This window comes from Monodelphis domestica, chromosome 1 (assembly GCF_027887165.1).
Source record: "Monodelphis domestica isolate mMonDom1 chromosome 1, mMonDom1.pri, whole genome shotgun sequence".
Taxonomy (NCBI): Eukaryota; Metazoa; Chordata; class Mammalia; order Didelphimorphia; family Didelphidae; genus Monodelphis; species Monodelphis domestica.
In genome coordinates, this window is record NC_077227.1 from 715,344,978 (window position 1) to 715,361,296 (window position 16,319).

General features: G+C 42.3%; 1 protein-coding gene across 1 annotated transcript in view; it reads left to right on the forward strand.

Annotated features, from left to right (window-relative positions):
- The window catches only part of LOC100024333 (ATP-dependent RNA helicase DDX19B-like), a 35,141-nt gene extending 21,835 nt beyond the window's left edge, over positions 1-13,306 (forward strand). The window contains exons 8-12 of the mRNA XM_001375590.4: positions 2,758-2,935; positions 8,448-8,685; positions 9,412-9,574; positions 10,282-10,473; positions 10,814-13,306. Of these exons, the coding sequence (XP_001375627.1) occupies positions 2,758-2,935; positions 8,448-8,685; positions 9,412-9,574; positions 10,282-10,473; positions 10,814-10,875 (833 nt within the window). The 3' untranslated portion in view covers positions 10,876-13,306. The remainder of the gene's footprint in view (positions 1-2,757; positions 2,936-8,447; positions 8,686-9,411; positions 9,575-10,281; positions 10,474-10,813) is intronic.
- Positions 13,307-16,319: the final 3,013 nt, after the last annotated feature.

Below are 16,319 nucleotides of genomic sequence, written 5' to 3' on the forward strand. Positions count from 1 at the left end.
ATGTAGAAGGAACTTTTGAAATATTCACACTGACCTTCACTTTATTAGAAGTCTGGTCAGTAACTTTCATTGGGGACGGGATTGCCTTAGTCATTAAAGTTAGGCCAAGAACCTTGCTAGTTTATATTTCTTTTGGGCAGGTATACTATGTTTGCCCAGGGAAAGTCAAAAGAATATTGTTAGAAAAATACACTGAACTAGAATAATATTTACCTCAAACCCATCTCCTCAGTTTAATAGCTGCACCAAATAATTCCTTGGCTCATTGGCCCACAAAGCATACATCAGACCATAGTGGTCTTCAGGAAGAATGAACCAATATGAATTGAGCTAGTTAAGAAATGATTGAGAAAGGTAGAAACTGAGTTAATCTTCAAAGGCTGGGAAGGATTTGTGTGGACTGGCAGGAAGGAGAAGGATTCTCGGCAAAATAAATGTCATTGACATGGTCGTGCTTTCTTTTGTTTTTATTTTACCTTCATGTTGGAGACGCACATGACATAGTGGATAAAAAGCCAGTCTGAAAACCAGGAAGACCTGGTTCAATTCCCACATCTGATTAGTATTGGCTGCGTGACCATGGGCAAGTCACTTTACCTTTGCAGAAAAGGGACACACCTGTATTGGTAGAGGGAGTTTCCTCACTTGAAGTTCTCCATAGTAATGACATCTCAAGTTCAGTCTCTGTCCTCTCTTTTGTCCTACAGCATAAATCTGATAATTTTATTCATCCTCCTGCTGAGGAAACTCCCTGGGCTCCCTGTTTCCTCCAGGACCACGTATACACGCCTATGTTTGGTGTTTTAAGACTCTTCTCTCTTTTCCTTCTTTGTTCCCATTATTCCTCTCCTATAGTCTGCACATCAGCCAATTTGACTTCTTGGCCGTTCCTTAAACACTACTTTTCTTTCCTGGTGCCTTTGCTCAGGCTGTCTCCCTCCTAATCTCCATTCCGTAGCAATCCTCATTTCCTTAAAGGCTTAGTTTGGAGTCATCTTCAGAAAGCCTTTCCTGATCCCCATGTACTCCTACACTGTCTCCCAAAGCTACTTTCTGTTCATTTTGTATAGAAAAACTGTGTATGTGTATATACATAACAAAAGCTTCCTTAGGACAGGGACCATGTCATCAGTCAGTACATCAGTCATATCTAATAGTGTATGCAACATTCTATAATTTGAATTTCTTCCCTCTAAGAAGGGAAGGAGGTGTATTTTCTCAGGGCCACACTCATTTGATCATTATAATTACATGGCATTTAGTTTTGATTTTTTGCTCTTTCCATCTCTGTGGTCATTTTGTGTATTGTTTATTGTTATGGTTTGCTTCCCTCAATTCTTTTTCTCTTTTCATTGTTTCCGATAGTTTGGTAATGTTCCATTACATAAACAAAAAAAAGAGAGCCATTGCTGTCGCAGAGCTTCCAGTCTAATGGCTGTAAAGATTAAAATTTAGGGGAGATGGGGAGTCTGAGGCAGGTAGAAATTAGTTTCTCTCTGCAAGGAATATATATTTTTTAGAGGTTTATTAAAGGTTAAAGATTAAGAATATACAAGTAAGAAACATGTGCCTAGGCCAGAGGCCTAGACAAAATAACCTCACATCATGGAAGAGACGCCTCTGCTCCAAAAACGGAAGTCCAAAAAGGGCGAGCCCTTCAAAAGCCTTTGCTTAAAAAATATCTTCTCGATCTCGGCCCAGGTGAGATTACAAGGCATTCTGGGGAAGTGGAGCAAAGGCTCATGGGGATTGTAGTCCTGTATTCGAGTCTATTTTTTACATGGCGGAAGACAGTACACTAATGGGAGCCAAAAACCTGAGGGGAGGGGCCCCAGAAATGAAGGTACCTGGCCAGGGGCATGGTTTAGGAGTCAGAAAGGGACTGAGCTGGCAGAGGAATGAAGGGTGGCCAGCCTAGGCCCTACCATAAAATGTAGCATCCAAGAAGAATTCATCAGTGGGAGCCAGCATGGCCTGGTGGAGGAATATTCCAGGGTGAGGAGGCCCCAGGGACTGAGGGAAGGTCCAGGATGAGACAGCAGAGGAGGCCTGGTCTTGGAGTCCAGAGTGTCAGGAAAAGATCCAAGAAGGGCTTTCCTTCCAATTGTTGCTACTACAAGAATTGTTTCTATGAATATTGTGCATTTGGAATTTTTCTTTCTGTTTTTGAACTCCTTGGAGTATTTTCCTAGCAATGGCTCTCTGGGCCAAAGAATGAAGACACTTTAATCATTTTTAAAGCAGCATAATTCTAAAGTGTTTTTCAGAACAATTCGACGTGTTAAAGATGTTTCATTGTTGAGTTGGCATCTGGCAAGTGGTTTGAAAAGATGAACAATGGCAGCAGTTTGCCAAGTGGGTTCAGGCATTAGGGGCTGCATCTCTGAGCAGTTGTCCAGACATGAAGTCATGAAGTCTCATGTCAGACATGGCCTCATCTAGGATGGTAGAGAAAAGGAGGAGTAAGAGAGAGGGTTTCCCTTCCAGGGAGGCTGGCTCTCCTAGGAGCAAAGGAGAACTCATCGGCATTTGTGCCTCTTCTATTTCTGTCCTGTACCTTTCAGTGATTTCACTCAGTATTTCCGTAGACTTAAATGCTGTCATGAAGATCCAGCCATCTCATCACGATGCTTTCCTTTGGCTTCTGTGTGGTTCTGGTGCTGTATGACCATTCTGTAGGACTGAAGGGAAAAGTTGTGTGAGAAACTATTTAATGTCCTAAAAAAGCTCATGGAGAACTCATTATTGTTCTAACAGTGGAAAGAGGTCAGAAGATTAGTGAGCAGATTGTCATTGGCACTCCGGGCACAGTTCTGGATTGGTGCTCCAAACTCAAATTCATCGACCCCAAAAAGATCAAGGTGTTTGTCCTGGATGAAGCTGATGTGATGATAGCTACCCAAGGCCATCAAGATCAGAGCATACGTATCCAGAGGTACCAGGGGATGGGGGTTAGGGGTGGGGTGTTTGCTGTAGGAGGGGCATGGAGAGGGAATCTTCCTAGAGAAAATGAGCTCAGAATTTCCATCTAGATTTCAAATTGAGCTTCTCTCCCTCTGCATTTTGCTAGCATGCCATTAAAACTCACTGAACAAGAGGGTGGCCTGCTGTGGAAGTAGCTTACAGATATGGGCCAAAATGGTTCCTTGGGTGGCCTTACTAGTGTCCGCAGCCGGCAGCCCAAAGTCTTCCCACTTTGTTAGCCCCTTTGAGCTGACTGAACTGGAGCAGTTGCAGCAGCAGGAGGGGGAGAGTTCTTCCTGTTTGGGTCAGCCCTTGGTAAAAGGAGGCCAGAGAATCCTGCTGGTAACAGCCTGACACCGCCGAAAGAAAGGCGGGGTCTTTGGTTCCCTTGTGTTTCCCAGGTCCAGCAAATGAAAATTAGAGCAAGATTGGTTGTGGCTCAGCTCCTGGCCAGGCCTCGGATCTGGGACAACAATCACTTGAAACTCATTTCTTATTATAAAAGGAAACGAAGGCCTGTGGTCCTCTCTGACTTCAGAGGCTCCTTCTAGCTTGGCGCTCATAGGGTTCTATGCACTGAGCTCTATGTGGGCAGAGAGATGCTCAGAGCAACAGAGGGCTCTTCATGACACTGTCTCTGGAAGGAGATAGAAATTGTAGGCCCACATCTCCCCTGGCATTTTCTCGCACTTTCTATTTGTGCAGACTAATACCATTAAAACAGCACATAAGGGGTTCATGTACATGTGTGCTGGGTGTTTCTATGGGAAGGTCTGTGGGTCTGGCAAGACCATGAGGCCATGGCTGATCAGCCAGTTCAAACACCCACCTTACCACCACCAAGCTCGGGACCAGAAGTAAAGAGATGGGACCCTTCACGTCCTTGCCTAATATCCCCTGTCTACAGGAAGTATGCAAGAACAGGAAGTCAGTGGGCTCCTGGGAAATGTAGTTCTTTTTTTTAGGGTAACAGATTTTCAGTTATACATTCCCCCTGAGATCCATGGAAGACTAGTCTCTCCAATGAATCTTGTAAACATAACCAACTTTGAAATTACTATAATTTGAGGATAAGAGGAAAAGTGAACAAAACCAATGATTGCTAGATGCATTGACAAAAAGCCAGTTAGAGGGCAGTCCCCTTTGGCATAAGAGTATACATACAAAACAAATGCATTCAACCCCACATAGTTCAAATCACAACATCCCAAAGTTCATTCTGGATCTTTTGGTGCAGCTTGTGGTCTGTGGAGGTATCTTCATGGTGCTTTCTCCAAACAGTTCACTTTCTGGATTCAGAGAGGTAGCATGTTTCTTAACCTAAAATTACTCTCAAAAAGAATTTAAACTTTGCAGTTTAGAATAATTATACATTCCCTCCTGAATGGCTGAGTTATGAGGTATATGAATCAATTGGCAAGAGAAATAAAAAACAACAAAAAAATCCAAATAAAAAAAGATAATTTATGGATGAAATATCGACTATCAAAGTCTTATGTGTAAAAATTCTAAGTAAAGGAAAAATAAATCTATAACAGGTCCTTGAATCAGGGCCCAATTAAAATGATTTAAGCAATTATGCAATTACCCAATCAGTAGCCAGGATTGTAGAAAGTTTTGCCACACCATGAAAGACTGTAAAGGGATAGATTATAGGAGCCAGGTAGGAGCCAAATTTGAGATACTTGGTAGAATGTGAGACAAGGAAGACATGTTAAACAGCTGCAACCTCGAACCCCAATTAAGTTCAAGTCCTCTTGTCTTGGCTCAAAATTTTCATTGGGATTGGTTGGTCTCTTTGACCTTGTGCTCTATTGGAACTATGCAGTTTAGCTTTGTGCTTCTTTGGCACTGTGCAATGGCTCTTTTTATATTCTCTTGTCCTGAAATCAGACAGAATCATTAAGCAAAGTCCCATAATTTTTTTAAACAATCAGTGGCATCATTTTTATAGTCTAAAGCTTTTTTAATTATAAAATTAGAGCATTTGTATATTATTATAGCATTATAGCAAATGTAGTTTAAACTTATATTACTGCAAAATAAAAAAAGTTAAAGAAAATCTTCTCAATACTGGTGACATGTGCTTCAAATACAAAAAGGAGAGAAAAAATAAAACTGAAAGTATATTGCACTTGCAGACCAAAACAATAATAAAAGTTTTAAAATTCAAAAATATATAACTTATAATCATTGACACTCTGTGTCAGCTAAGGAGAGATAGAATACAAAGGTTTCTCACCAAAAAAATGAGATCCATTTCCTTTTTAACTTAACCACTGTGTGAGTACAAATGATTTTCAGAATAAAACAGTAATAGGGTAGATAATGCACATTCAAAGAAGTAGCAAAGTCCCCCAAATTCACAATAGCCCAGGTAATTACAATAGCAAACAAACCCACTATCATATTTCATATAAGTTGCTGTATAATTAAAAAAATAACCCTTATGAACTGATGGATATTTGTCACAATTTTTACAGACGTAGCAAATCTTTCAACCTTGGCAAATATATTTTTAAACAAAGTAAAAATCATTTGGGTCTAGAACATCACCAAGAAATCTAGATTGTTCTGGTGGAAGTAAATTAAACTGAAGAATTTTGCAGGAGCTCTTTTTGGCTTCCTGCTTCATAGAAACCCCCTGGTAAGAACATTTCTTTGTTTCTCTACCTTTAATGCAACATTATTTATAATATAAATATTAAAAAAAAGCTCATCCATTCAGAAATCACTAGTTAATTAAAATTATTTCTGAAGATCCCTTAGAATCATTATTAATTTCTTAGCTTATTAAATTCTCTAAAGGTTGTTAGTCAGGTTGAGTCCATCCATCATCTTTGTGACAACAAATGAAAACTGAAAAAAAAATGTTCATGGGCTTTTACAATATTTTACAATATTTTGTTCAGTAGCCATAGGGGAAAGATAACAATATATCTAATAGTTAAAACACAGTAGATTAAAATGATTCGGTGTAACAGAACAGTATCAAATACATTAATATATGAACTTAAAACAACAAAATTAAGCCTTAAAACAATCAGCAAAATACAATAAGATACAGAGACTTTCGTTAAAAAAAAATAGAGTCTGAAAAGGCTTAAAATTTCACCTCCAGATCCTTTAAAGTTTCTTTTTCTAAAATTCAGATCCCTATTGTCCGCACTATGGGATTTCCCATAGCAAGGGAGAACATGGGTTTGAGGAATCTCAAACTGGATGAATCTTAGAGACTGGGTAGGCCCAAATGGCAAAGGGTTGTAGGGGGGGGATGAATTTCTCCCCTGAATCTCAGGCAAGATAATTGAAAGGATCAGTGGTAGAAAGAAAAAGCATCCTAAAGCTGGAAGCTGTTTGTCCCCCAGCTAAAACCTGGCCAGTCGGGAGAGCAAGCAACTGTGCAAAAAGTAGGAAAAGAAAAATGCAGCAGCTCCAAAGAGAGTTGGAGTTTGCGAGGGTGGGTGGGATGGGCAAAAAGCTTTGGCAGGAGAAACATGGATTAAAAAAAAATTTATATAGGCTATCTTAATAAATTGAGAGGTTCTTCTCCGACTCATGGTTGCCATTAAATGTAAAAATTAAATTTAAATCTCAATAATAAAAATATTCTATTTTAAGAGATTTATTAATGATCATTAGAAATCAAGAAATAAAGAAGATACAAAATAAAGACCATGAGGCCATGGTTGATCAGCCAGTTCAAACACCCGCCTTACCCCACCAAGCTCAGGACCAGAAGTAAAGAGATAGGACCCTTCACATTCTTGCCTAATATCCCCTGTCTACAGGAAGTACACCAGAACAGGAAGTCAGTGGACTCCTGGGAAATGTAGTTCTTTTTTTAGGATAACAGATTTTTCAGTTATACAGCATCTATGTGTACATAGCTCTGTGTGTGTGTGTGTGTGTGTGTGTGTGTGTGTGTGTGTGTGTGTGTGTGTGTGTGTGTGTTTCTCTAGTGCTGCCTCCCAGATAAGGAAATTCTCTTGAGACTGACCTGAGACATTGTGGATAAAAATTTGCATTTGGTGACTTTATCTGCAGTTTTCATTTACATTATTGTAGTCACTATAGATATTGTGGTTCTGGTGTTGCTTTCTTCACTCTCCCTAGGTTCATATAAGCATTCATACATTTCTCTGTATTTCTGGATCATTTCTTACATACAATAATATTCTATTCACAAAACACAATTTAGCTGTTCTTCCATGGATATTCATTTTTGTTTCCAGTTTTTTTTTCTTTGATCTCTTTGGAAAATATGCTGAACAGTCCTGGAACAAAGGATATGAACAATATAGTGACATGTCATATAATATCATACTGTTTTTCAAAATAATTGGAACAATTCTCTCCATCACCAACAATGGATTGATGTATCTGTTATCCCCAAACCTACCGCCATTGAAGATTTCCATCTTTTTCTGTTTGAAAGGGGTCAGATATATTAATTCATTTGAGTAAAGTGGAGAATAAATTATTATTGCCCTTTTATACATAGTCCCCATCTTACATATGGGATTAGGACTCGGGTTCTCCTGACTTTTTCACTCATTGTTTTCTATGTCTGAAACTTGAATGTTGCTCAGGCATTTTCCTTTTGATCTGCATCCAGAAAATTAAAACTACGATTCCTAGAAGGTAACAAAGTTTGCTTACACTGAAATTTTTTCCTGTTCCATGCTTCTAAATAGATAATGAGAAATAAATACTTATTGTCTCTCTTGCTAGAAGATAGAAGATATGTCCTAAATCTTCAGTGCTTTCTGGAATGCTCCAGTTCGTAATTCTGATGGATGTTGTAAGGGGTAAAATTAGGGGTTATTGACTGAATATATTATACTAGTGGTTGCCAGGGATTAATTCAATCTCAATAAAATACTCAAGTCAGTTTTGAATTTTTATGGTGGTTTAATTACAATAGAGGGACAAAATTAAGAAGAGAGAGAGAGGAAAGAGAATTTAAACTGTTCCAATCTGGGCTGAGCCAGGCAGGAGTTCAGAGGCCTTGGCCAAGGGGCCTTCTCAATCTAGCTCAGCTTCCATCCACGAGGCCTCCTACGAGATGAGGGGCCTCCTAGGAGGATAGCGTTTTAGGAGGTAAAGGAAAAAAGGAATCAGCCTAAACCACTCACCAAGCATGCTAAGAATGCCACCACGAGTTCCCAACGCTGAAAGAGCCCTATGTCTCTGTGAGAGAGGGGAGAGAGGAAGTGATGTGAAATATATAGACCATTCTTCACATCACTTCCTGCATCTCACATGTACCAGTGGTAGCTTAAGCTTGACTTAGGACAGCCCTGGGGGTCTGTCAGTTGTTCCTGATTTTTCACGTGCTAGCATATGTCAGTCATAGGCCATCCTCCTCAACACTTAATCCTTAAGTAAGGGTGTATACATTCCTGGTTGCTAAAATTTCTAAAGACTAAGCAGGTTTAAGTGAAACTAAAATTCACAGCGTCCACGGGCTTGCCTTTTAGGATGCTTCCTAAGGATTGTCAGATGCTGCTTTTCTCTGCTACTTTTGAAGATTCTGTGTGGAGATTTGCTCAGAAAGTTGTCCCAGACCCAAACATCATCAAACTAAAGCGAGAAGAAGAAACTTTAGATACCATTAAACAGTATTATGTGATGTGCAATAACCGAGATGAGAAGTTCCAGGCCCTTTGTAATCTCTATGGAGCCATCACTATTGCTCAAGCCATGATCTTCTGTCATGTGAGTAGCATCCAGCAGGGCACAGTTGTAACACCAAATAGGAAAAATGTATATTTTTTCCCTTTCAACTAGAAATTCATTTTAGTTACTTAAAAATGCTGTTGATGATGACAGAAGGAAAGGAGAGTTTCAGTTTCCATTTCCCTGCCCCAAGGGATATTGATAATTTGGAAAGGGTAGGGATATGTTTTGGATAGAAACAGGAGAAACTGTGACTGGTTCAGAACAATTCAGGACTTCCTCCTTGTTAGAGAAGTAGGGAGAGAACATCAAAGTCCACTCTTGGCCTGGGGGCCAAAGCTTTCATGGAAGATCTTAGGTTGGCATGGGCTTTCTTCCATAACAGTAGCCGGGGGGGGGGGGGGGGGCACTTAATGTCATGCTCATTGTTGGCAGAATTTGTATGAAGTCCTTACCTCATGGATGTCAATGTTTCTATCTACCAATGCAGCATGAGCCATCCGTACCAGTTCAGGCTATGTAGTTCTAGTTTGATTTTCCCATAAATAACACCAAAGATGATCTACCCAGTATATTGTAGGCCTTCTCTAGATTTCTCAAATATACCTTTGGGGAATAGGTCCTAAATGTCCCAGCAAACAACATTTTTCAAATCTCATCAAGGATTTTAGAAACTTGACTGAATTCAAGGATGAAGCCTTCATTTAACTTAATGATTGAAACCACTTTCTAGTATATTCATTTTATTAATTCTTTTCACTCCAGACCCGCAAAACAGCTGGTTGGCTGGCAGCTGAGTTATCCAAAGAAGGCCACCAAGTGGCCCTCTTGAGTGGTGAAATGATGGTGGAACAGAGAGCTGCGGTGATTGAGCGCTTCCGAGAAGGCAAGGAGAAAGTGTTGGTGACTACCAATGTGTGTGCTCGAGGTAAGAGATTACATTGGGGTCATCCACTTGTTCTGCTAGCATTTGGAGGCCGGGGGGGGGCTTAGAAAAGAAGAGGAGGGATCCTCTTTCTAGCCAGGGCAGTTTCAGTTTTCCCCAGCAGAACAGACCTAGATCTTCAATCAGCAGCTTTTTCTGCCTTTGCAGAAACAGCCTGTTGGACACTGGCTTTGCCTCCCTGGCAATGCTGAACATGTTGTCTTTTCCCTGCTTAGACGAAAACTTTACATTCGCGCCTTCAGGTGGTTTCCCTGGGGTCAGCAGATAGATCATCCTGTGGGAATGTTCAGTTCTTAAACATCGTGGCCCTCTCTTGATACTTCCTCAGCCCTCTGCTCCAGGGCCCTGGCTGCTAGGTTTTCTTCCCTTTCTCCCTTCTATTTGCTTGAATAGTCCCAGTATTGGCTCTGGCAAATTGATAGATAGCATCATGTATGGGGTTTGGGCCATCCTCCAGATGGGCTAGAGAAGAATCTTTGACCATTTGGGACTAGAGAATCACTTTGGGTGGATTTGATCCTTTTGGTAATGCCTGTTCTTTAGGTCCTGCACCTTGTTCTGAGTGTATCAGCTGCTGGTCCTAGACTCTGCCCTCCCAACAAAGCAGCTGTGGCTCGTGGAGCCCGGCTGGGGGTCAGTGTTCTTTTGTCAGCTGTCTCCGTCTCCCCTCCCATCTTGGTGTTCTGTAGGTATCGACGTGGAACAGGTATCTGTGGTTATCAACTTTGACCTGCCAGTGGACAAGGATGGGAATCCAGACAATGAAACGTACCTTCATCGTATTGGGCGCACGGGGCGCTTTGGCAAACGAGGCCTGGCTGTGAACATGGTGGACAGCAAGCACAGCATGAACATTCTCAACAGAATCCAGGAACATTTCAGTGAGTGTCCCAGAGCACCTGCCCTCTGGGCGCCATGGGCTGTTAAGTGGGGGAGCTCAGGGCTCTTGGGCAGAGGGGCTGGAGAGTGGTCCGGATCTCTCCTCTGCCAGCTCCCTCCTCCTTGTTAGAGAAATGGGCATGGGAGAGAAGAGCAGGGTTTTGTCTGGCTTGGCATGTGTTTTCTTCCATACCAGTAGCCTGGGGCACTTGATGAAACATGAAGGTATCATTCAGATGAGGAGCCCTCTTCATCAGTAGTTGGAGATTTCTTTTAGTGTCGCCATGGCAGAGTGTCGAAGGTGCTCCTATTTTGATTCTCTCTGGTTTGATTTTTTTGTAGATAAGAAGATAGACAGATTGGACACCGATGATTTGGATGAGATTGAGAAAATAGCCAACTGACAAGCATTGCCTAGAATTGATATACACCTTTTAGACGTGTATCTCCAGCTCCATTTGGACTGTTTGTTTTTCAAATTGGCACATCTCTCAGCCATTCACCAAAAAGAATGAAGGCAGGAATACACAGGATTTGCCTACCTCATTTCAAATTATGTTTGGACTTAAGGAAAAACAGCAAATTGTGCAAATAATGGGGGGAGGTAGAAAGAGAAAATTTGTTTACATAAGCTTTTACAATTAGGTATAAATGGACATAAATTACCTTTTTTAAAAAAAAAGTTTGTTCCCATCTTAAGACTCTTAAGGAACTGTCACATCTATGGATAATTTGACTTCCAGCATTCACTGTGGTAGCATCTGGTTTTGTTCTCTATCCCAAAGTGAGACAAGGATATCCTATGGTGCCAACCAATCTTCAGCAAACTGCAAGGGGAACTGAGCAGAGATGACAATGGAAAGGAAAAAAGGCAAAGCAAGAGGCAACTACTGGACAGCTTCCAAGCCAAAAAGTATTGGAGAGAGTTCCTCAGCTGGGATGTAGCAGCTCTTTCCTCCCTGCTGAGTACAACAGGAAGAAAGGGTTTGGGTAATGAGAATGACCCACCAGATCTCCAGAGGGGCTAAACCTCAGGATGGGGATTGGCTTCTAAGTTGGGTCAGTACAGATTCAACCCCACTATTATCTTGAAATCATAGTGCCCCATTCCAGTGCCAAGTCAGTGACACTAGTTCCCCAAATGCTGAGGACCTACAAGAAATGCCTGGTGGAGCTGGGAACAGATGATCCAAAGACTGGGCCTCTCCAGCGGAAGCATTGAAGGCAGCAGGTCTCTGCCTCTGACTTGAAGAGAGGAGACCCTAGAAAAGGGACAGAGCAGGAGAAGCCTATCTGCACCATAGCGCCATGCCTTCATTGTCTTGGCAACGTGGCCCAATTCTCCCCATGAAAATCATGTCAGATATGGAACATTGTCACTTCAGACCCCTAATATTTGTACTGAAGGAAGACTTTGACCATCTGTAGTAATAGAAGTAGCTGGCTAGCAGGTACAGCCAGGTTCTGTCTCCGGGCTATAGCCATGATATTTCTTATATGCTATCTGGTTCTGAAGGTTCTCAGTCCATCCCTGGTTTCTTTTTGGTAACTAGATAAAAGAGAATACCCAGCTGTGGAGGTGGAGGAGAAATGAGAAGACCTGACAGGAAGAATACTGAGGCCACATGATTCCACGCCCAAGCTAGGCCAGCTCAACTGCCATTCTCTCTCCTAAGGACCTTGGAGAAGTGGTCAGCTTCTGAAGGATAATCCAAACTAGAGTCTTTCTTGCGTGGTGAGGTTCCATAATCCACCACCAAATCCAATTACTTTTAGAGGAAGAGAACCTAACTTCAGCAATCAGTTGGCCATTTCTAATCAATTCTGTGGCAAGAAGACACCACCACTTTCCCCAGGCTTTTGTTTCTTCTAACTGCATGAGTTAAAGGCCAGTAGAATGGCCAGGGTCTGGTCCCTCTTGTACGTGTTAGCTGATGTGTGTATTTATGTGAACCATGTTTGTGAAGTCGTTTTGGTAATGGGACCCACCTATTATTAAGCCTCTTTGTGCACCCAGTGTAATATGTAGGATCCAAATGGATCATCCTGTGAGTTTTTTCCTCTGTGTTAGTCCCTTGCTTTCATCCCTTGAGGGCTTTGCTGAACTGCAGGGGACTGGGAGGGGAGGGGGGTGGAAAATCATGAAGCTACTGATCATCCCTGCTTGGGGGTAGATTTGAATGGAGACTGCAGAGTCTTAGTTCTCTTATCTGTTTTGTTGCCCTGTTTGAGCATCCATGGATTCCCTTCTCACCACTTTGCCTAGGCCCCTCCACACTAGGAAAGCTCGTGACAATCTTGACTTTTTCCTCTTCGCAGGTGGATATGAGTTAAGGATATATTGCTCTTTAACAGAGATAATGAAGCAAAAGAGCTATAAATAAGCCAGTCTGACTTGAATATCTAGGGGAAGGGAAAAAGTCAACCTAATTCCCCTCAGTCTTAAGGAGTCTTAGTTGCTCCTGTAGATTTCAGAATCGAGAGGGGAAAGGCTTGACTGCTTCTGGGAAAGCCTGTGGCATGAGGCTCTGTGCAACATCGATGAATCCTTATTTCCTGGACACTGGCAGGGAGAGGAGGCTTCTCTGTCCCCAGTCCAGTGTATTGAGTTGGAAGTCTTGGTTTCTCTTTGCGGAAGGGCCCTCTGGTGCCCTTTCAGCTGAACAGCTGACCTGTGGTGGAAGTTGTAACAGATGAGACATGGGATATGCTGCCAATCGATAGAAAATCCTGTCTTTGATAAATTGAGGGTATTGACGATACAGTCAAGAAATTGCTTCATTGTAGATGTACTTTCCACTCATTATGTGAATAGATTTTAACCAATTGTGAAAATCTTGTCACTAATTTATTTGTGATCTAGTTTTCTAACTATGACTATGAATTAAGTAATAAGACTATGAATCCGTAATAATCGGGTATTTGGATCACCTGCTGTAAGCCTGTCACCACGCTTCACATTGGGGCTTTGGGGTGTGGGATGCAAGAAGGATATTCTCTGCATTCAGGAGTTGAACCCTCCACATCCATGAAACAACTAGTCCAAGGAGACGTTTTTCTTGAGTGTTCTCTGACCTCCTTGTATCTTTTTTCCCTGGCCAAGGCTCTGGCTGTGGGCATCGCCTTCCTTGTTCCCTCAGGTTTTTGGAGGTGACTGACCGTTCCTTGATTCTCCCTTTTGTACCTATGGTTTGCAGGACCAGCTGCACAAGGTATTGAGGCAGATGATAATAAATAATGCAGGGTCAGCTTTTGACCTTGTAGGAGAGGATAGATACCTAGTAGACAAATAACCATTTTGGTCACATCCCTAAAATGAAGCCTCACAGAACCTTAGCATTTACAGCATGAAAGTACCTTGCAGATCACTTTGTCTAACACCTTATTTTATAGGTGAGGAAGCTCAGGAACATAGGAATTGACATGGCTGTGGTGACACACAGGAAATAGAATTGGTATCTTTTTGGAAAATCTATATGTAATGCATCGGGAGGTGGGGAGACAGATTATAGGCCCCTCGGGATATCCTTTCTATAAGCCAGATATAAAAAGCGGGGCTGATGTTTGGGCCAACATTCTGGATATAATTCAGAAGGGAGCAAAGCACTACCAGGCTATTACCTTACTCAGGACATACTATAGTGTGCTCATTTGTTGTTTGTTTAAAGTATGGCACTGCGAAATGGAAGTGTGGAGGGTGGAAGGGAACTGACTTCCAAGGGCTGGGTACTTGGTAGTTATGGGGGATCTAAGGAGCCAAGAGATCTGTCGTCAGCTCCTTTTGAGCTGCCCAGTCATTAGAAGCCTCAGTAAAAGGGATCTCCTAGTATTGCTAATGGGGGTTATTCTCACTCATCCCAATAGTGGATATAGGAAAGTGGTATTGACTGATATGGAATGATCTGGGGTGAATATTGAAAAACGTTCTGGGTCAAATGCTTCAGGATAGAGATAAAAGGCCAAGGGGGGCCATGGGATCTCTTGGTATGCACATTGTGTGGTGTTCTGTGTCTCCAGATTTGGGATGTAGGGAAGAAGTGTTGCTCCCCAGGGATGAACGTTGGAGTTTTACACTCTGTCATGTTTAGGCCATTAAAACGGTCTGAGGTCTGTGGGACCCCTTGAAGTCAACCCTCAGGTACTGGGACACATAGTTTGGGATGAAGTTAAATGGGTCTACAGCCAAGGCATCACCTGGGGGGGCGGGGGGAGCTGTTCTCCAGTATCCTTGGTTCAGTACAAAGGGAAGAGGCTCTGGCTGCCAACGAATAATTGGAATGAACTTTGGGCAGTGTTCCTATCAATCGTGGTTTGAGATGTAGATAAAAGGAAATGGGGTCCATGGGATTTACTGGGGGGTGTTCACAGCCGTCTGCCTGTTCTTCACATATGAAATGGGGGTTATATTCCAAGCAGTCACCTGGTCCAGGCAGGGAGGAGTCCCATGTTGGGGTGGGATTCCCACTGTGCCCCTGTGACAGTGATAAGTAGAGGTAGAAATGGTTGAAGGCCATCAAATCCCACTATTTCTGTCCTGACCCATGACTGCAGCTTCAGATGAATCACAGGGCCACATGTTTTATTAACTCAAGGGAGAGAGCCATGGGAAGGACACTACCCCAAAGGCCTTTCCTGTGAGGGCAGGGATTATGATTCTTGGGTCCCCTAAGTTGTCCTGCCTGAGCACAGTACAGCTGCTAAGTCCATTTTCCCCATACTTACCTGAAGGTTCAGAACCTTTGGGTTCATCTTCATGGCCTTTAGGCCAGGCATACACAAAGGGCAGAACTTTTTCCAAGCTTCATGAAATGGGCAAGTGATGGGGTTCCCCTCCCTTTTCTGGATGGCCTCCTGGATAATCCTGTTCCAATCTTAAAAGGTCAGCATCATGTTCTGACACTGTACCCAGTAGAGCAGCACACCCTGCTTCTGTAATGGGTTGGCTGTCTCCTTGTAGATGCCAGATTTTTCCCAGCTTCCCTCATATTCGGGATGTCAGAGGAGGATTTGAATAGACTGGGCTGCAAGAGTCCTCTTGGGGCACAGAAAGTTTTGGCTTCTTCCACTGGCCATAAGATCCACGAAGAAAAGGTGAGAGCTCTGAATAGCCCCCACAAACTCAGAATGGGTCTCCCACAGGGTCTAGGCACCATCCTCTATGATCATATGGAAAGAGGAAGGTTCTAGGAAGCAGACCAGACATGTTGAGCTCAACCTGGAGCTCTGTTCTTTCCCAGTAGCCTTTTGGACTGGGTGTCTTCCTCCTTTGAGGTCTGGCATGAAGGAAATGATAGATTTAGATTTTCAAGGGTACCATGATACATTTCCCTTCACCCTAATGCAACTCTTGAGTTTGCCAAAGCCAATGTTTTAGGGAGAATGAGAATGTAAATCCCTTGACACTGGCAGCTTTCTACCCTTGCATTATAGCTAGGCATCATTTTATAAATAAAGGTCTCAGTGGTCCCCAGTTCTAACAGTTGAAGGGACTTGAATTTCACAGCCAGTAGGTATCAGAAGTAGGTCTTTTCCCCTTTGCTAGAGTCCTTCAGCTCCTGATCATATGGTTATAATTGAAGGATAAAAAGAATTAATTTTTTTAGTATTGATTCTAGGACAGATGGTAGACTTAAAAAAAGATGATCACAGAAGTCAATCCAAACTATTCCTTAACAAGCATGTCCAATTACAAGCCCAAAATATTGACCATATCACTGATCTGATTAATTACATAAATGGGGAAACAGGCCCAGAAAACGGAACCTGTTGGCCAGTTAACCATGGATAATTGATGTGTCAAAGAATCCGGATCTCCCACATCCTCTATTTTTTCAAGTTCAGCAGATCC